Consider the following 16018-nt stretch of genomic DNA (forward strand, 5'->3'; position numbering starts at 1 on the left):
AGAGGGTGGTACAATCCTGCTCCTTTGTGGACCACCAGCCTGGTTGTAGTTTCTCAGTGGTGGAAAGTGAGGCACTGACTTTGCAGCTGGCTTTGTGTTTCCTGGCTTTCTTGTGGGTTTGGTCAAAGGAAAGTTTGTCAGTAAATTTCCAAAATGAAATTCTTGGGTTTCAGGCCTGCCTGGATGTCACACAGACTAGAAACCCATCCTTCCCTCAACCCCCCTCCCCCCTCCCCAAAAAACTGGATAAAGTTGTCACTGCTCCAAGGTGTATGAAGGCTAGTGATTATTACTCAATGATGAGTACTTTGCACATGTTCAGAGATTATTCCTCCCCTGTTTCCAAGACTGGCAGTGCAGTTCTATATGTCTTAAGTATTTACTCCTAGATATGGGATTATATTATTGCAGTCTAAGCCATTGAAAATAGGTTGTAATTTGAAGGTCTGGAGGACCCTGGCTCATATTTTGGCCCATCCATATGGCCAAAATAATTAGTTATTCCATTTTTATGGAAATACAGTTTTGTTTCTGATGTTGACTATTATTATTATTATTTTGCCCCGTTAGGAACCCTGCATGCTTCTGAAACAAGAGTTTCTTGGTTTGTGTTGTTTAAAGATTTGATAAATTTGTTTTCTTGGATTTGTATCTGTTCAAGATACAAATGTATTGAGTTCAAGAATCTATGCCATGTGATATGGCTTAATTTCTAAGCGACAGGTGTTGGGGCTCTGTTTTGTTTGGAAGTTTCATACTCATGCCTGCTCACATGGAAGGCATTCCCTCTGTCCATGGGGTGTGCAGAATAATCAGGGTTTCTCAGTGCAAGGGACGGGGACTACGGCACTCTGTACATGTTCAAAGGCCTTTTGCCCCTGTGTGCTTTACAAGTCCTGGCGAGGGAAAGGGTGTGTGTGCGTGTTAGATCACACACACACAGCTCAAAGTCATTACAAAGCCATCACAGGATAAGAAAAGTTGTGTTGTGTTGTGTGTCCCCCCCCCCCTTGATGACGGTGATAGTGCCACTTTGGCTTCTCCCACTGTTTATACCTATTTAAGCTTTTTCAGTAAATCAGTCCTCTCCACCTGCCTTTTAAAAAACCAAAACAGCAAACCCCAAAGTTTTTACCCTTTTCTCCCCAAATCCTGGAGAGTCCACCCTGTGTGCCCCCCCCCCCCCGCCGCCCGCAAAGTTTGCAGCTGTCCTACTACATCGCTGCGTCCGCTTGCAATAATAAATAAAGGAGCTGGTTTGGATTTGGGAGGGGGGCAGCTGGGAGGGGGCAACGGGCAGCATTTGAAAATCTGTGGAGCAGAATTCCTGTGTTGAAGGCAAGTCTCTCCCTCCCTCTGCCCTCATTGATTTGAGGCGGGGAGGAGGGAGGCGGGGGAGGGCGCTGCCTGGGTGGTCTCTTCTCTCTCCACTTTGGTGAGCTGTTGCTTAGCAGCTAATAATAGGAGATGTTTGCGGAGTAATTTGCCTCTTCCTCGGCCAATGGGAACCGGGGCACTTTCCCATCAAACCAAACCTTCCTCCCCCCGCTCCTCTTTTCAGGATCTCGAAGGAGACTGTTTGTTCCAAATGTTGGTGGGACGCGATCCGAAGCGCACTGCACCGCCGGGCACCCGGGCGCCTCTCCTTTCGGGGGCTGTGTGAGCTTTCGACCGCCGTCTGCTGCCGCGAGTCGAAGGGGCCACGCTGGGAAGCGCCGAGGGCGCATGGGGCGCGCTTGGATGGCCTCGGATTCGCCCCCATAATGTCCACATGGGATCCCCGCAGCAGCCACTCCTCTGAAGCCTCCGACCCCGCGCTTCTCCCCTCTGGATTACCGCTCCCGGGAAGCCGCCTGCGCCCTTGCGCCTCCCGCCAGCACCGTCCTCGCTCGACCCTGGAGCATGGCTTCGGATCGGCCGGTCCCGGGGGCCGGGGGCTTCCGGGGAGAACTCCCGCCGTCTTACGCGGCGGCGGCCACGGCGGCGGCGGCCACTGCCAATTCGGATCTTCTCCGGAGACCCAGCTACTGCCACGCTGCCTTTGCCCTCAAACAGATCTCCAAGGTAAGGGAATGGGGCGAAGGCGCTTTCCCACGGGTGGGGGGGGGCGAGAAGTAAAGTTGGGGCGACCCCGTCCACCCGGGAGAGAGGCGCGCAAGCAGCTGCAAGGAAGGGGACAAAAAAGGCGAGGGATCGGCTCTTCTGGGCCCGGGGGGGGGGGCTGGGAAAGGGGGTCCTCTTCGAAGCTTTCGGCTTCTTTGGGGCCAGAGAATGAAGGAAGGGGGCAGGCTTTGGCCGGCGCGCTCCAGAGCGAGCCCGCGCCGTGGCCCCTGGAGTTTGTTTATGGAAAGGGGAGACGCCGGGGAGCCGTCCAGGAGGGACGCGCGGGAGAGGCCAGCCCCGGATCGGATCTGCGAGGGGAGACGGCGGCTCGGGGGTGGGTCTGCGTGGAGCGTTTCGCTCAGGAGCGAGAAAGGGAGGCGGGTGGACTTGAGTCTCTGAGTCGGTGGAAGGAGAGGAAGGGAAACAATGGGGGGGGTCTCCCGCAAGGGAAGGCAAGGAAACTTGACAGGTCAGAAGGACGCACCTGAGGAAAGGGTGGGGCGGACATCTGCTCTCCCCAGAGCTGGAAACTAGACTGTAGAAGGACTCCTTAACATACCGGGTTGCCTTTTGCAGGGCTCCTTTCTAACAGGGCACTTCAGCTGCTGGGTTGCTCTGGAGGTGAGGAGTGTATCTGGAACTGGGGAAGGGAAGCAGACCACCGCTGAGGAACAGAGGAGGGAGATTCCTGCTGGGCAACCTCACAGACGTAACACATGGATTGTGGCAGGAGCTTCCCAGCGGCCTGTTTCTCCACCTGAGTAGGGGATTCACCCACATCTACAGCTGTCACTCAGGAGTTCATCTCTCTGCAGACTGGGAGGATATGGGCACTGGCCTCCACAAGTTCCGAGCAGATGGAAGCGCTGCAGGGACAGGCAGGCGCGCACATATATGCCCCCACAAATAATCTATGGCAATGTTCTTGCTGAAATGCTTGCTCCCAAAGGCTTGAGTTCTGCTTTAGCCCCAGTGCCAGCTACCCTGGGGCAGGATGTTGCTGTTCCCTGTAGCAACAGTGTCTTGGCTAACTCTCCATTTCTCTCCCCAGGGTAAGGCTGTGGGCCAGAAAGCCCCGCTGTGGCTGCGGGCCCAGTTCCAGGCCCTGCTGTTTACACTGGGCTGTTGGATCCATCGTCACTGTGGCAAAGTACTTTTTGTGGGGCTGCTGGTCTTTGGGACGCTGGCTGTAGGGCTGCGAGTAGCCTCCATAGAAACGGATATTGAGCAACTCTGGGTGGAAGGTAAGTTCCATTTTGTGAGTGTGTGAATACTGGGAGGGCTGCATAACGCTTTAGGATATTGTTGGGTGATGGTGGAGCAGTTGTCAAACATAGTGGAAGCAAAAGGCCTAGAAGAGACTTTTAAAGGGAGTTGTTAGCAAAGGGGCCCCTCTCTAAGCTCCAGATTTGCACACGGTTTCTTGGAATTGGCATCTTGGGGGAAGCTACCAAGTAACAGGGGGATAGAGAGTACTTTCTTGGATATAAAAATGTATTCCAGTTTGAGGAACTCTTAAAACCTCAAGTCTTGCAATAAAACCCTGTTTCCCCATTTCAACTTTTTTCGATAATTGAAGAAGAGTTTGTAAGCCTTGAGAAAAGCTTGAATTATGTGACTGTCAAACAGGCTAGAAAGCCTCCAAGACCAGCTGGCAAAGTGATGAAAACAAGAAGCTCTTTTATTTAAAAAGATAATTGCACAGGGAACAATCATGCTGGGAACGTCTTCTGTGCAAGCCCCATTGATATGAATAAGAGCTGGATGATAATGTGTGAGTGCCCTTGTGCAACTCCATTCAAGTTGAAGGGGCTTCCTCCAGAAATGTTTTCAGTGGGTTGTGCCAGTGGTTTTTAAGCCAGTTCTCTGATTTTTAGAGCCCCCAAATCAGAATTCTTTTGAATGTTTGTTAAATACAATTCTCCATGATGGTAATGAGCACTGTTTGTGAATACTGAATGATGGGACAGACACTTTCCATGCCCTAAATTTACATGTAGACTTGTGGGGTGACATGGTATAAAACTGGAGAATGTAGGGTTGCCTTAAGTGCTTTTGGATAATTGAAGATTGTGCCAATGATTATGGTTTGGATTTAGAGGCACCTGGCAGTTCTGTTCTTGGAGGTCTCAGTAATGGGATGTATCACATTTATGACACCCTGCCTTGCAGCCCATTCTTCCTCTTGACTTGCTCAGAGTGGTTTCCTTACATGTGGTTTCCAGGCAGTCTCCCATCCAAGCACTATACAGTGCTTAACCTGCTTTGCTTCAGCAATAGAATCTCACTCATCCTATACCTTCAGACCACCTTCCAGAAAGAAAGGTGTTGTGGTGATCCTGACTGATTTCCTGTCCAGGCATGGAATTTTCTTCCCTTTTTTTGGATTCAATCTTGTTTGGTGATATTGGTCTCAATCTATGAGAAACAATGATTTATACACCAGAAATATTGGGAGACAGACCTCCCCCGTAGCCCAAAGGGTTTGGCGCTGTTGTGGTGTTATAGAGAGAGATTTCCACCTTGAACTTGTTCCGCAAGAGTGTGTGCGAGTGTGCATAAGCCTTTCTATGCTGCTCTGCATGTGTGTGCCTGTGTTCGCCATGCCATGTGTGCAGTCCAGATCCCTATCGGTGCAAATACATGCCCCCACATAGACAAGTGCAATTAAATTATTTCCCCCATCTCAGATAATATGGTTTTTCTTGCCACCGGGCCCTGCTTGCTGCATTGCATTATTGACATTAAAATCCTAAATTACCTTTCTGAGGGTGGTGCTGAAGGAGAGGATAATTACTGTCTACAGCAGAGCTGTCAGTTGAAGTTTAACTTGGGTTACACTTGCCTGCCAGCTGAGAATGGAATTGGGTTGAATGCAAATAGCCGAAAGCAAAAGGGGTCACCCAGGAGCAAATCCTAATTTCCTACTGGAAACATTTGATAAAAATGATGCCTTTGTTATTAATAAGTTCAGCATGCTATGTTGCCCCCTCCATTCTCGGCACTGCCGTCAATCCATGTGGCAGTGCATGGGGTTTGCTGCTTGCTTTCCATCCCCTGCTTATTGCAGTCTCCTCTCTTTTCCAACACCAGGTTGCGCTGAGTTTTCACACCCTAGGATTTTTATTTTATTTTTATTCTTTTTTTAAACAAAAAAAAAAATTGCAAGCAGCCTGGGAGCTTTCCAAGAGCAGATGTTTCTCTGTGATGACTGTCAGCGATCTTTGGCGTTCCACACCTCCTCCCCCTGCACAACCCCAGCTCCATGTGTGGTCCTAAACTACTCTTGGATTTTGTTCAACAATAGAAGCAACTTCACTCTTCCACCCTCCCACTCCCTTTTAAATAAAACCCACACTCACATGAATGCCAGTAAAGTTTACCCACCTGTTTCACACACTGAAGGGGGACTGGAAAGGGAAAAATGCCTTAACCTTAGCCTTCTGCCCCCTCCCCTTCTCTCCTTGCTTCTGCCTTCCAGAGGCTTGTAGCAAAAAGGAGATCCATCAAGACCTGCAGCTGTTAAACATTTAAAGAAGGGAAATCCCCTTTTTGTAACCAGCCCATCTCAGCCCAAATCAAGAACATCCCCTGAGAACCTGCACGGTTGGGCTTGTACTTATTTATTGCTTTTGATGCTGACATTTGCTCAGCTTTAAAAGAAAGAAAAAATCTGTTGGCTGTCCCATAGTTGGAGTGATGGCTTGTAAGCTACATAAAGCAGAAGGCACACGGGATCTAGGTCTTGGGGATGTTGCACTGAAAAGAGCACTAAACTTTGTGGAGCTCTTTGGTTGGACGTTTTGTTTTGCTACAAATTTATATTTGGATATATCTTCATTTTGAGATTAAAAATGCTCAGTGATACTATTTTACTTTAAATTATGCATGTTAGAATTAGGTACTGCAACAAACAGTGTAAAAAAACGATATTCTGATTTATCACTTGCATTTCCTTGAATCACAGTTTATCCTCTCAGCTGGCTGGCATTTGCCAAGTGGGGCTTTGCAATATTGTCTTTCGGTTGGCTGCTTGGTGTGTGGCAAAAAAGCTGGCTGGGAAGAGCTGGCATACAAGTAGAAGTGGAAAAAGTTCACAGCTGTAGATCTCCTGTTGTGGATAGTTCCAGTGTGTAAAATGTTGCTGTGATTACTTGTTTGCTGTGACGCAGGCTCCTTTCATTGGAACCCCATGGCGCTCTGAGGATACTTCTGTGAAGCTGAGCTTTGAACTGTACTGCATCCCCCTTATCCTCTGTTGTGGGCCATTTGGATCAGAAATGGTTTGCTGTCAAGATTTGGATTCCTAGACCAGAAATTCCTTAGCTTTCCTTGCATCCGTGACAAGCAACATGCAGCATTGATAGTGAAAAACCAGCTGAATCTAACTGCGAATTATCCACAGGCCTAGCCATTCTGCAATATGGCAGTTGCTCCACGACTGAGTTTTGTTTATGCCATGACCTTTGCCACATTTGATTGATCTGATTTGTGCATAGCCTCTGGAGAAAGCTTCTTTTCATAATGATAGTATAGTATAGAAGCTCTTTCTACCAGTGGTGCTTTTCACTAACTTAAATTAGACAAATCCAGAAACACATAATTTGAAGGAAGTGACCATTGACTCTTGTTTGAAGGTCCCAGTCCTCATACTCACCACTGTTCTATGAACAAATATCTGTGGTAGCTTCTCACACTTTTTGCACTGTGGTACACTTCAATCACCCTGGAAAAGATGGTTGAGTGTATTTGTGCTCAAAACATGATGCTGTCATGCAGAGTGTGTGTGCAGGGTGAAGCACCCTGACCTTGTGTATAGTGGAAAACAACAGAACATCTGGTTCCTTAAAACAGATGGGGTATCATTCTTGGCGTTAGTGTAACCATAGCTGTCTCTCCTTCCAGCCCAATCATCCTCCCTAAACTACTACTCCTACCAACCTCTTCCGTTTGCAATGCTGTTGTGGATCAGCCTTTGCCAACATGGTGACCTCCAGATATTTGGGAATATAACTCTCATCAGCACCGAACAACATGAGAGATAGCAGGAGAAAACATGTTTAAAAGAAGGAATATGCTTCTGTGACCAGTATGTCTGGCCCTTAGAAAGTTCTCTCTTGGTGTGTGTTGTCCACAAGAGAGTAGGGAGAGGTATAGAAACAGGAGTTTATAGAACTGCCAAATTGAATTGAACCACTTGACCCTTATTTATGAATGGTGTTGAATTTTACTGAGGCAGATAAACGGAAACACTGTGGGAATAGATCAAACAATTTGATATTGGTGAATGAGCTGTTTGCCCTACTGATATCCCATTTGGGGGTTATATGATGTGGTTGGTAGATTCTGTCCATGGAACTGTGTTGTATCCACAGATGCACTCTGACTTCACACTGTTGTTTAGTTTAGATGAGGAGAGGAGAGGAGACAAGGGAGCTGCTGGGTATTAAAGGGATGGCAGTGTGTCATCCCAGGTCCATCTAAACAGCAGGCTCTGCTTGTTCCTTGTATTGGCATTTGGCTTTAGCAGTGAAAGACTGAGCTCCTCTCTCACAGTTTGGGCATATACTGTATGCCTTTTCCTTAATTCCACTCTTACTGTAAATGCTCATGTTTAAGAAATTGGCTTTGTTTCCTATGTACAAAGTGACCTCAGAGGACTGCGAGGAACTAAAAAAGATCTATTCCATGAATATCCACCAAGTCTTGTTAGAATTGGCATCTTATTTTTGGAAATGTTGAGATAAAGGAGGAGTGTCGAAGTCTGTAAACAATTTGGTGTAAAATGCATGAATATATCCCACATCTACCCCATGCAACAGTTTATATGGCAAGTGTGCATTTCTCTCCAGTTTCTGGGTCCCCTTCTGTGCAATAGCAGCTGAAAGCCTTGAATTAAACTCAATTGAAAACAGCAAGGTTACCCATCTTGACTAAAGATCAGGTGTCTCAGTGTGTGATCTATTCTACAACAGTGTTGACACCAGTCATCTCAACCAGTTATTATTATCTATTAAATTTGTATACCGCCTTTCATCTGTAGATCTCAGGGCGGTTCACAGCTTAAAAATAAAAAATAAAAAATGCAGTGGATGGGAAAATGCCAAGAGCTGATGTCAACAGGAACTGACTGTAGGCACTTATAGGTAAACCTCTATAAAGGTACTTGCCTGTTGGCATTGTTATGACCAGGGTAGACTGCTGAGTGGGAATTAAACCCTAGAGCTTGGGGCTTGAAAACAAACCAGCATTGGAGAGGCAAAAGGTCATGGTTGATTTATAGGCTAAGGGTGACCTCAAAGAAAGGCAGGTTTAATCTTTAACCAGAACATTTTGGTGTAGCTGTGTGGCTGCAGGGCCTTTTTAAAGGTTGCTGCTACTGAATGGCTGTTCTGCCAGAGGAAATGTTTTTATCTTTGAATTCCTGAGAGTGTGGGGAGGCAAGAAAAACCAATGAAGGATTTTTGCCCACCCATACTGGAACTTGCAAGGATTCGGAAGAAATGAAGAGTTTGATGGATTACTGCTGGGGCAATGGATAGACACCCTTGCTGGACAGATTGCAGACAGCATGCTGAGGTGATAAGACCAGTATGCAGAGATCTGGAAGGTACTGTTCAAGAGACTTGGTGGTGAGCCCAGTTGCTGTTCTGAGCTGGCAGTCAAAATTGACCTTGAACGTGTTTCTATATCTTGAATGAGTCAGAACACCCAGAGAGGACAGTAGTGACATTTTCCAGGATAAAGTGTTGTAAGATGCCTTCATGCTGGAGAAAATGAAATTATTTCACTGTACTGGCCTATATCTTGGGATAGGATAATGTCAATATTTAAAAAGGAATTAATTAATTAGCACAGGATTTAGTGAAGCCAACTCCTGGAGTGTAATTTGTGGAGTGGCGTGATTGAATTTCTACTTTATAACCTGGGAGAATACTTTGATGCCAGATGCAGCTCAGTTCTCAGTAGTGTTTTGAGGGAGTGAACATCTAAATATATATGACTAGAGGTAACTTGTAAAGGAGGGAGATTCTGTAGTTTGGATGCTTGTAGGGTACACAAACTGGGCATTTAGCTCAGAATGACTGGGGAACCTAGCCTCATTTAGGGACTTCAGCTCAGTATAACAATCATGCACCATTGGCTTATCTGTATCTGATGCCCAGTGAAAGATGTCTAAACTGCCCATTTGAAATGATGGCAAATAATGGTTCCTTTAAAGAGTGCTGGGGTTCTGAGTCTATCTAGGCTGAGAGAGCTGACGCCTGACACCTTTACAAACTTAGCCTGATATTCCTGCAGATGGGAGAGGTGAAGCAGCCTTTAAATCAGGTCAGACCTCAGGGTGTTTGAGACTGGAGATGAACCCCATGAAGGCAGGCCATGTGAGAAATACTAGAAGGCCCAGTATATATTCAATGAGGCTTTTCTACTCTGAACTCTCCTTCTGAACAGATAAATAAACTGTGGATGTGGGGCCTGCATACCTCGCTCACAAGAGCAAATAAACAAGCCCCCAAGGCAGCTGAGTGCAGAGGCCAAGGGGGCTTCAGTGTATATATGTACGTAATGTTCTTGGGTGGCCAGCAGAGGTGGGTGGCCTAGTGGCTAGCAGAAGCCTCTGAAGTGGCCTTGGTGCTGATAAGAGTGAGAGGACAACTTCAGGAAGGATGAGAGCCATGGGGGAGATGGGTGACGTGAACAAGTGTGCTTCCCATATTGTTGGACATTTGCATTCCTTAGAGGCAAAGGAGGCTGGCAGCAGAATTAAGGAATCTACAAAAAAGAATTTATAATCTCACATAGACAGTGTGAAAGTAAACTGGACTATTTAAAGTGGAAAAGCAAACTCCAGAATGTTGTGATGCAGGGGAAGTATGTGAATCCAACAACGATAGGAGAAGCTAGGTAATTCAGGGAGTCTGGATATAAACTTAAGGCCTATCAAATTTCCTCCATAAAGAAGTCCATCAGGCTGCCACAGGGGCACACAGTTTCTGCACTATTTTTGGAGTGTGTCCCAGCATCTTTCCCTCATACCCTCCAAAATTTTATAGACAATTCCTCATTGTTTCCAAGAAAGAAACTGTATTTCTTGTAGTAGTTTTTTACAGAGACGTCTGCTGGTATGTCCTTTGATAGTTTAGATTTGGTTAATATTCTATGTGTTTCTCTTCCTTCTGTAGAAGTGATGATTCTCCCACACTTGCTATATATTAAATAAACCTCCTGTTGTGGAAGTCTTAGGTAATGATCAGTCTAGTCTTAAGCCAACCTATTTCCTAGGTTCTTCCATAGTCACCTTGCCTCTTCTCTTGTCTTTTCTTTGGCCGGCATTTGACAGGATTCAACACATAAACTTTGGCACAATAAAGAAAAGAGTTTTTAAGCTGGGCAGAATCCATAGATACGTTTTAAAAACAACACCACACAAATGAAAAAGCAATTGTCTATGGGCCACAGTGGAAAAATGCTACTATCAGTGCAGGTAGGAACGATGATGACAAACTAGGATAAAGTCCAACAAAGAGGGAAATGCCATTAGTTTTGTTCTTTTTCTTTGTCACCAAGTCATTACCAATTTCCATTGGTAGTAAATGCCAGTAGCAAAGTAACACTGGAGTTAACTAAATGCAGTTGTTTATAACCACACTTGAAGAAGAAAAAAACCATTGAACAATTCTCATATGCTTCATAGTATTTATTGTGATTGCTAATAACTGCTGTGAGGGTTGCACATGTGATTGCACATGCAAGTAGTAAATAATACCTGCAGAATAGCAAGTGTTGTAACTACTATTTAAAAAATAGTGTATTTGAGGATACCCTTCAGCCTCTCTATCCTCTAAAAGAGAGAGAAAGAGTGGGAGAGCGTTGGCCATTATCCTCTAAATCTGCTTTGTTTTCTGCCTCTGCTTTGACATTTGCTCTAAGAGGCATCTTCTACTGTGACCATGGCCGGCTTTGAAAGGATCTTTCTTTTCTTAGACTAGCTCAAACTTGCTAGAGTTGCCACTCAGGCTGTTTCAGTTTCCCAAAGAATTGAAGGGTTGGGGGAGGAAAGAGCTCCTTTTGTTGAGGGGGGGGGGTGGACAAGAGAAGAGTGAGAGGACGGATGCTTCTAGATAAAGATGGGGTCTCCCCACCTCGCTGATCTGGTTGTACATATGGAGATTCCATTTTTAAATGATATGTGAAGAAGGGTGTCTGACCCAGCCCTAGAGATTTTATTTTTTATTTTATTAGCAAGAGCTGTGAGTGGGGAACAGAAAGTGGAGAGAGAAGGAGAGAGTGTTATTCTCTGATCCATCCCCCCTGGCTTGGAAAAGTGGTCTGAGTTCAAAAAATTCATTTCTTGCCTGAATGAAGGCAGCAATGTGGAAAAATTTCGCCATTCAGAGGGGGATGAATGTATGTTTCAACCGCACATTAAGTCACATTAGCAGGCAGTGGAGTGCTTAATGTGGGCATTTTTCACAGCGGCCAACAGAGGGGATGATTAGCATAATTAGTCCAGGCAACTCTATACATATGGAAATGCCAAATGCGTAAATGCCAACACCAGTGGAAATTTATGTCAATGCTGACAGGAGTCTTAGCAGTGAATGGCTCCCAACTGAATCTCTTTTAGCCCCCTTTTTCGGGGGTCGGGCTCTCCCCTCGTCTTTGGCCAAGGCTCCTTCATGCCGTTCCTCTCCCTCACCCGCCCCCTCCACACTGGGAACCTGAGCCCTTCGGATTTCTGGTAAATAAAGACATTAATTTAGGTCTGGGATAAACAAAAGGCCAGGCCAGGCCTGGGGAATGGAGAGTAGGCCTCAAACGGGCCTTTCAGTGCTCTCCTTAAAGCCAGCTCCCCCATCCAGCCTGCCAGCCACCTCCACCCCCTCTGCCTTGTTTATTTAGAAAGCAGCCTGGCGTCTCTGTCTTTGTCAGACTAGGTTTGTTAGAGAACAAGCACCAAGGGACACGGCGCTGCACATCTCCCCCTACCTCGGCCCTCAGCAATGTTTAGCCCCAGGGTGTCAGTTTAATGGGGTGCTTGGGCTCCCTTGCTTGTCTTGATGGAGCTAGCTGCTTTTCCATGGTGAACAGGATCCTGGTTGGACGTGTTTTGACAGCCATAGGCCAGCTAGCGGCTGGCAGGCCTTTCAGAGCAGCCGGGACAGGTAAAAATGGCTCTTTTAGCACGCCCCCAGCGAGACTTCCTCCCGAGCAGCATGGCTCCTTTCACAGCCTCCCTAATCCAGCTAATCCGCCCCTCAACACTTTGAAGGTGGCCCAAGGCATGTGCGTGCAGCACTGTGTTGAGGACGCTGCAAGAAATCAGATTCGGCTGCGGCTGCCACTGCCATAAGGGAGGGAGTGTGAGAGGGGGGTGGGTGCATATTAGCCTTCCCCATCCTTTCTTCACTGTTTCAGGCCTGTCAAGGAATCAGATCTCCACATGGATATGGAGGGGACACAGCTGTCCACTTACTCTCTGTTTAGTTGCATTATTGAATTTGTTGCTGATGGGAATAGTCATGGATTAAACCAAAACATAAGCTGTCCATGATGAAGCCTCACTTTCAACCTGGCTCACATCCAAGGCTATCTGGACTAGTATCCTGCTTCAGATCAGGCAGCTTCTAGTTGTTGGGGTTTTTGCTTTTGAGGAGATTTCCCAGTGAGTAGAGATGTGGGCATAATCTGCCAAAATTTCAGTTGACGCCTTGACGCAAGCAGTCAAGGATAAGATTTACTCTTTATACTTCTATATCATCTAGATCAACATGTTCACAAATGCAGTCAAAACGTGGGTCTCTGAATCAGGATAAACCCATGCAGTTGCAAAAAAGACAAATATAAGCCATTCTTCAAAAAAATAATAATCACATTTAACCCATTATTGTCGTGGACAACAAATAAGCAGTCTTCAGTGTGTAGCTTTAAAACCTAATATTCATGACAGTATTGATTTGTTTAGATCAAGGATCTTAAAGCAAAATACCACACTACAGCAATAACTTACATGATATTTTATCACACTGAATTTCCTAAGTAGTACATTTCTTAGGAACAATATTGGTTCATGATTTCTTTTATTAAAGATAGCTGTTTTATTTCTCTTTTACTGGACTTTAAGTTTTTATTTCTCACGATCCCTTGTGTGAATATTCAGTTAATGAAGGATGCATACATATGTGCATAATTAGTGTGGTTTGAGCTGCAATCCTATAAACATCTATCTGGGAATAAGCCTATTGAACTCTGGGAATTCCTTCTGAGCAGGCATGTATAGGATTGCACTGTGAAACTGTACCCATCCTATTTTAGTCATACACGCAATATTCCATGAGGATCAAGCTTTGCATAAATTGTCTCTGCTATTTTCCAACAGAAGCCAGCTGTGCAGAATGCTGTGTGCAATGTAAATTAAAAAGCCACATCCCAGCAGATTTTCAAATTTAAAAAAATGGGTGTACAAATAATAATGAGCAATAGTAAAATAATAAGGCACAGAACAAATGTCTAAGAGTATAAATGGACAAGACAGTTGAAGGGATATTAAAGGTGGAAAGGGTACCTGAAGCAGGGAAAGAGCAGCAAAGAGGACATCATTTATCCTACAGCAGAAAAAAGCAACAGTTCATGTTTATGCATTTATTTATGCTTATCCCAAGTTCACCTTTCACAGATTTGTAGTGGTTTGTAATATATAAGAGGTATGATGTGGTTGTAGCCCTAGTCCTGCTGCAAATTTTAAATTATTTTTCTCGTCCTTCAGAACAAGCATTCTCCTTTTTGTCCCTTTTCACTTGATGTTTAGACCTTATTTTTTTGTTTCTGATTTATCTGTTCTGCTGTTCATACCTATCCTAATTAATGACCTTAGTTTGCCTCATATGGTTTTAGATCAGGCCTGCAGAACTTATGCCCCATTAAGTCAGGCCCTCCCACCAACTAAGTCTTGTGTCTGCTTGCTACCTGTTTGCCTGTCCTCCTATATTTTTTTCCTTTTCCAGTAGTTGTTTCTCCAATTTTTCTTATGTGTCACTCCAAAATCTATGGAAGCACCAAATATTCTCTGTGGTTGGCTGTTGTAGATAACACTCTTCAAAGTTACCACCTTTACCTCTTCAGAGTATTTGGCAGAAGGCCTTTATATCCCATCTTGTAGAAAATCTAGGATGTGGGGGACTAGGGCTAGGACTGGCCCACCTATGAGGCAAGGTTAGATGACCACCTCAGGTGGCAGGTTCCACAGAGGCAACAGATCCTGATGTAAATATTTATTACTTCCTTGTCCTTGTTGTAGATCTTCACTTACCCCTTCTTCCCTGGTGGGGTGGGGTGGGGGGCAGCGTTTTGTGGTTTGCCTCAGGTGCCAAATTGTATTGGGCCAACCCTTAATAGGGTTTTGACACAAATGTCCTCCAGCTAGCTTCATAAATTTTATTAGTGGACTGTCTTAGTGAATATCACATCAAATACCAAAGACCTTGTATGCTCCTGGCTTAGGGCACCAAGTGGTCAGATTCAGAATGTACAGATGTGGATAAGCTACTGGGTTTTGGTACACAGTAGGTTGTGAATCCACTCCCATAAGTTGTGAATCCACAATCCATGAGATAAATACAGGGTGACTGAGATCACCCAAGTCTCTTACAATATTGCAAAGCACCTTGCCTAGGATCAGTAAAGGTGGGAATACATACAAGAGGCCCATTGGTGCTTCTAAGATAGAGAATCTACTCCCAAAGCCAGTGAAACTCTCTCTATTGTAGAACAAATTTGTCTTTGTATTCACTTTTGAGGCAGAAAGGTCCTTTTTTTTTATTTCCAAGGCTTTGAATTGTGTCCTTGAAGAAGTCCTCTTTGAGGAACTATTCTCCTGAGTCCAGATCATGACAGATTAGGTAGTTCTTTCAAGGATATCCTCCGATTTTAAAAGGCAATTATCCAAGTTATGTGTAACACTGTCAAGAGAAGAGGTTTTTCCCTCTGGATTTCATGAAACCTGGTTCCACTTTGCTTGTTTATCAAGACTGCAGCACTCACACTATGACTGAACCAAAGAGCAAGGCTGGATACAGATAGTGCTATTTATTGGGGGAGGGGAATAGATGTCATTTAATCATCTAGTTTCCATGCAAAAAGTTAAAGTCTGATGAATTTATTGAGATGAATATAGAATAAGTCTTACTCCCCTATTATGATCTTTTCAAATTAGAAAAATGAAAGAATGAACACTAATACCCTGCTGAGCATCTAGTACCAGTTCCACAGCAAGGTTTGGGTTATCTCTTTCCATCAGTTGTCTCTTCAAAAGATTTCCAAGAAGAAGAGAGAGAACAAAGCACTTATTATGCACCAGGCTCCGTAATATGGCTTGTGGAGATGGCACCTAGGACTGCATCTGTCACAGTGGGGTGCCTGAGTCAGTCACACTTCTTGTTGTTGGGCTGATGATGAGAGAAGTTCTAGGAGTATTTTTATGTCCCAGTTGAGGTTACTTTGTGCTGGTACAGGTAGCTAGAGTATCAAAAGGATTGGTTGATGAGTGTTTTGTCAGAAGAATGAGCTTTGGAGGGCCAAGGGAAGGGCCACTGCCCTGCTTCCAAATCAGTGAATAGCTTTTCATATGTTCTTTGGACAGGTTCTCACTTGAATATGGCAGTTTTCCATGCCCTGGATCAGAGGGGTTTGTGGTTAGTGCTACAGAGTCTGGGCCAGGACACACACAGACATTATGCAAGCAGACAATGTAGCAGTCTTTGGGCCAGCACCCACTGCTCAAGACATTTTGTTGATGTTTAGGTCCACCTTTTGTCACCCTGAAGTTGAGCCCAAAGATCAATTAACCGGGACCAGGGAACTCTGCAGCAGAGGCTTTAAGAGCACACAGATTTCATTTTAGTACACTTTCTTT

General features: G+C 45.1%; 1 protein-coding gene across 1 annotated transcript in view; it reads left to right on the forward strand.

Moving 5' to 3' along the window:
• The first annotated feature begins 1450 nt into the window (after positions 1 to 1450).
• Positions 1451 to 16018, forward strand: part of PTCH2 (patched 2) — a 53509-nt gene continuing 38941 nt past the window's right edge. Inside the window, exons 1-2 of the mRNA XM_028733641.2 lie at positions 1451 to 2064; positions 3155 to 3347. Coding sequence (XP_028589474.2) covers positions 1903 to 2064; positions 3155 to 3347 — 355 coding nt within the window. The 5' untranslated portion in view covers positions 1451 to 1902. The remainder of the gene's footprint in view (positions 2065 to 3154; positions 3348 to 16018) is intronic.

Source organism: Podarcis muralis, chromosome 5 (genome assembly GCF_964188315.1).
Source record: "Podarcis muralis chromosome 5, rPodMur119.hap1.1, whole genome shotgun sequence".
Classification (NCBI taxonomy): domain Eukaryota; kingdom Metazoa; phylum Chordata; class Lepidosauria; order Squamata; family Lacertidae; genus Podarcis; species Podarcis muralis.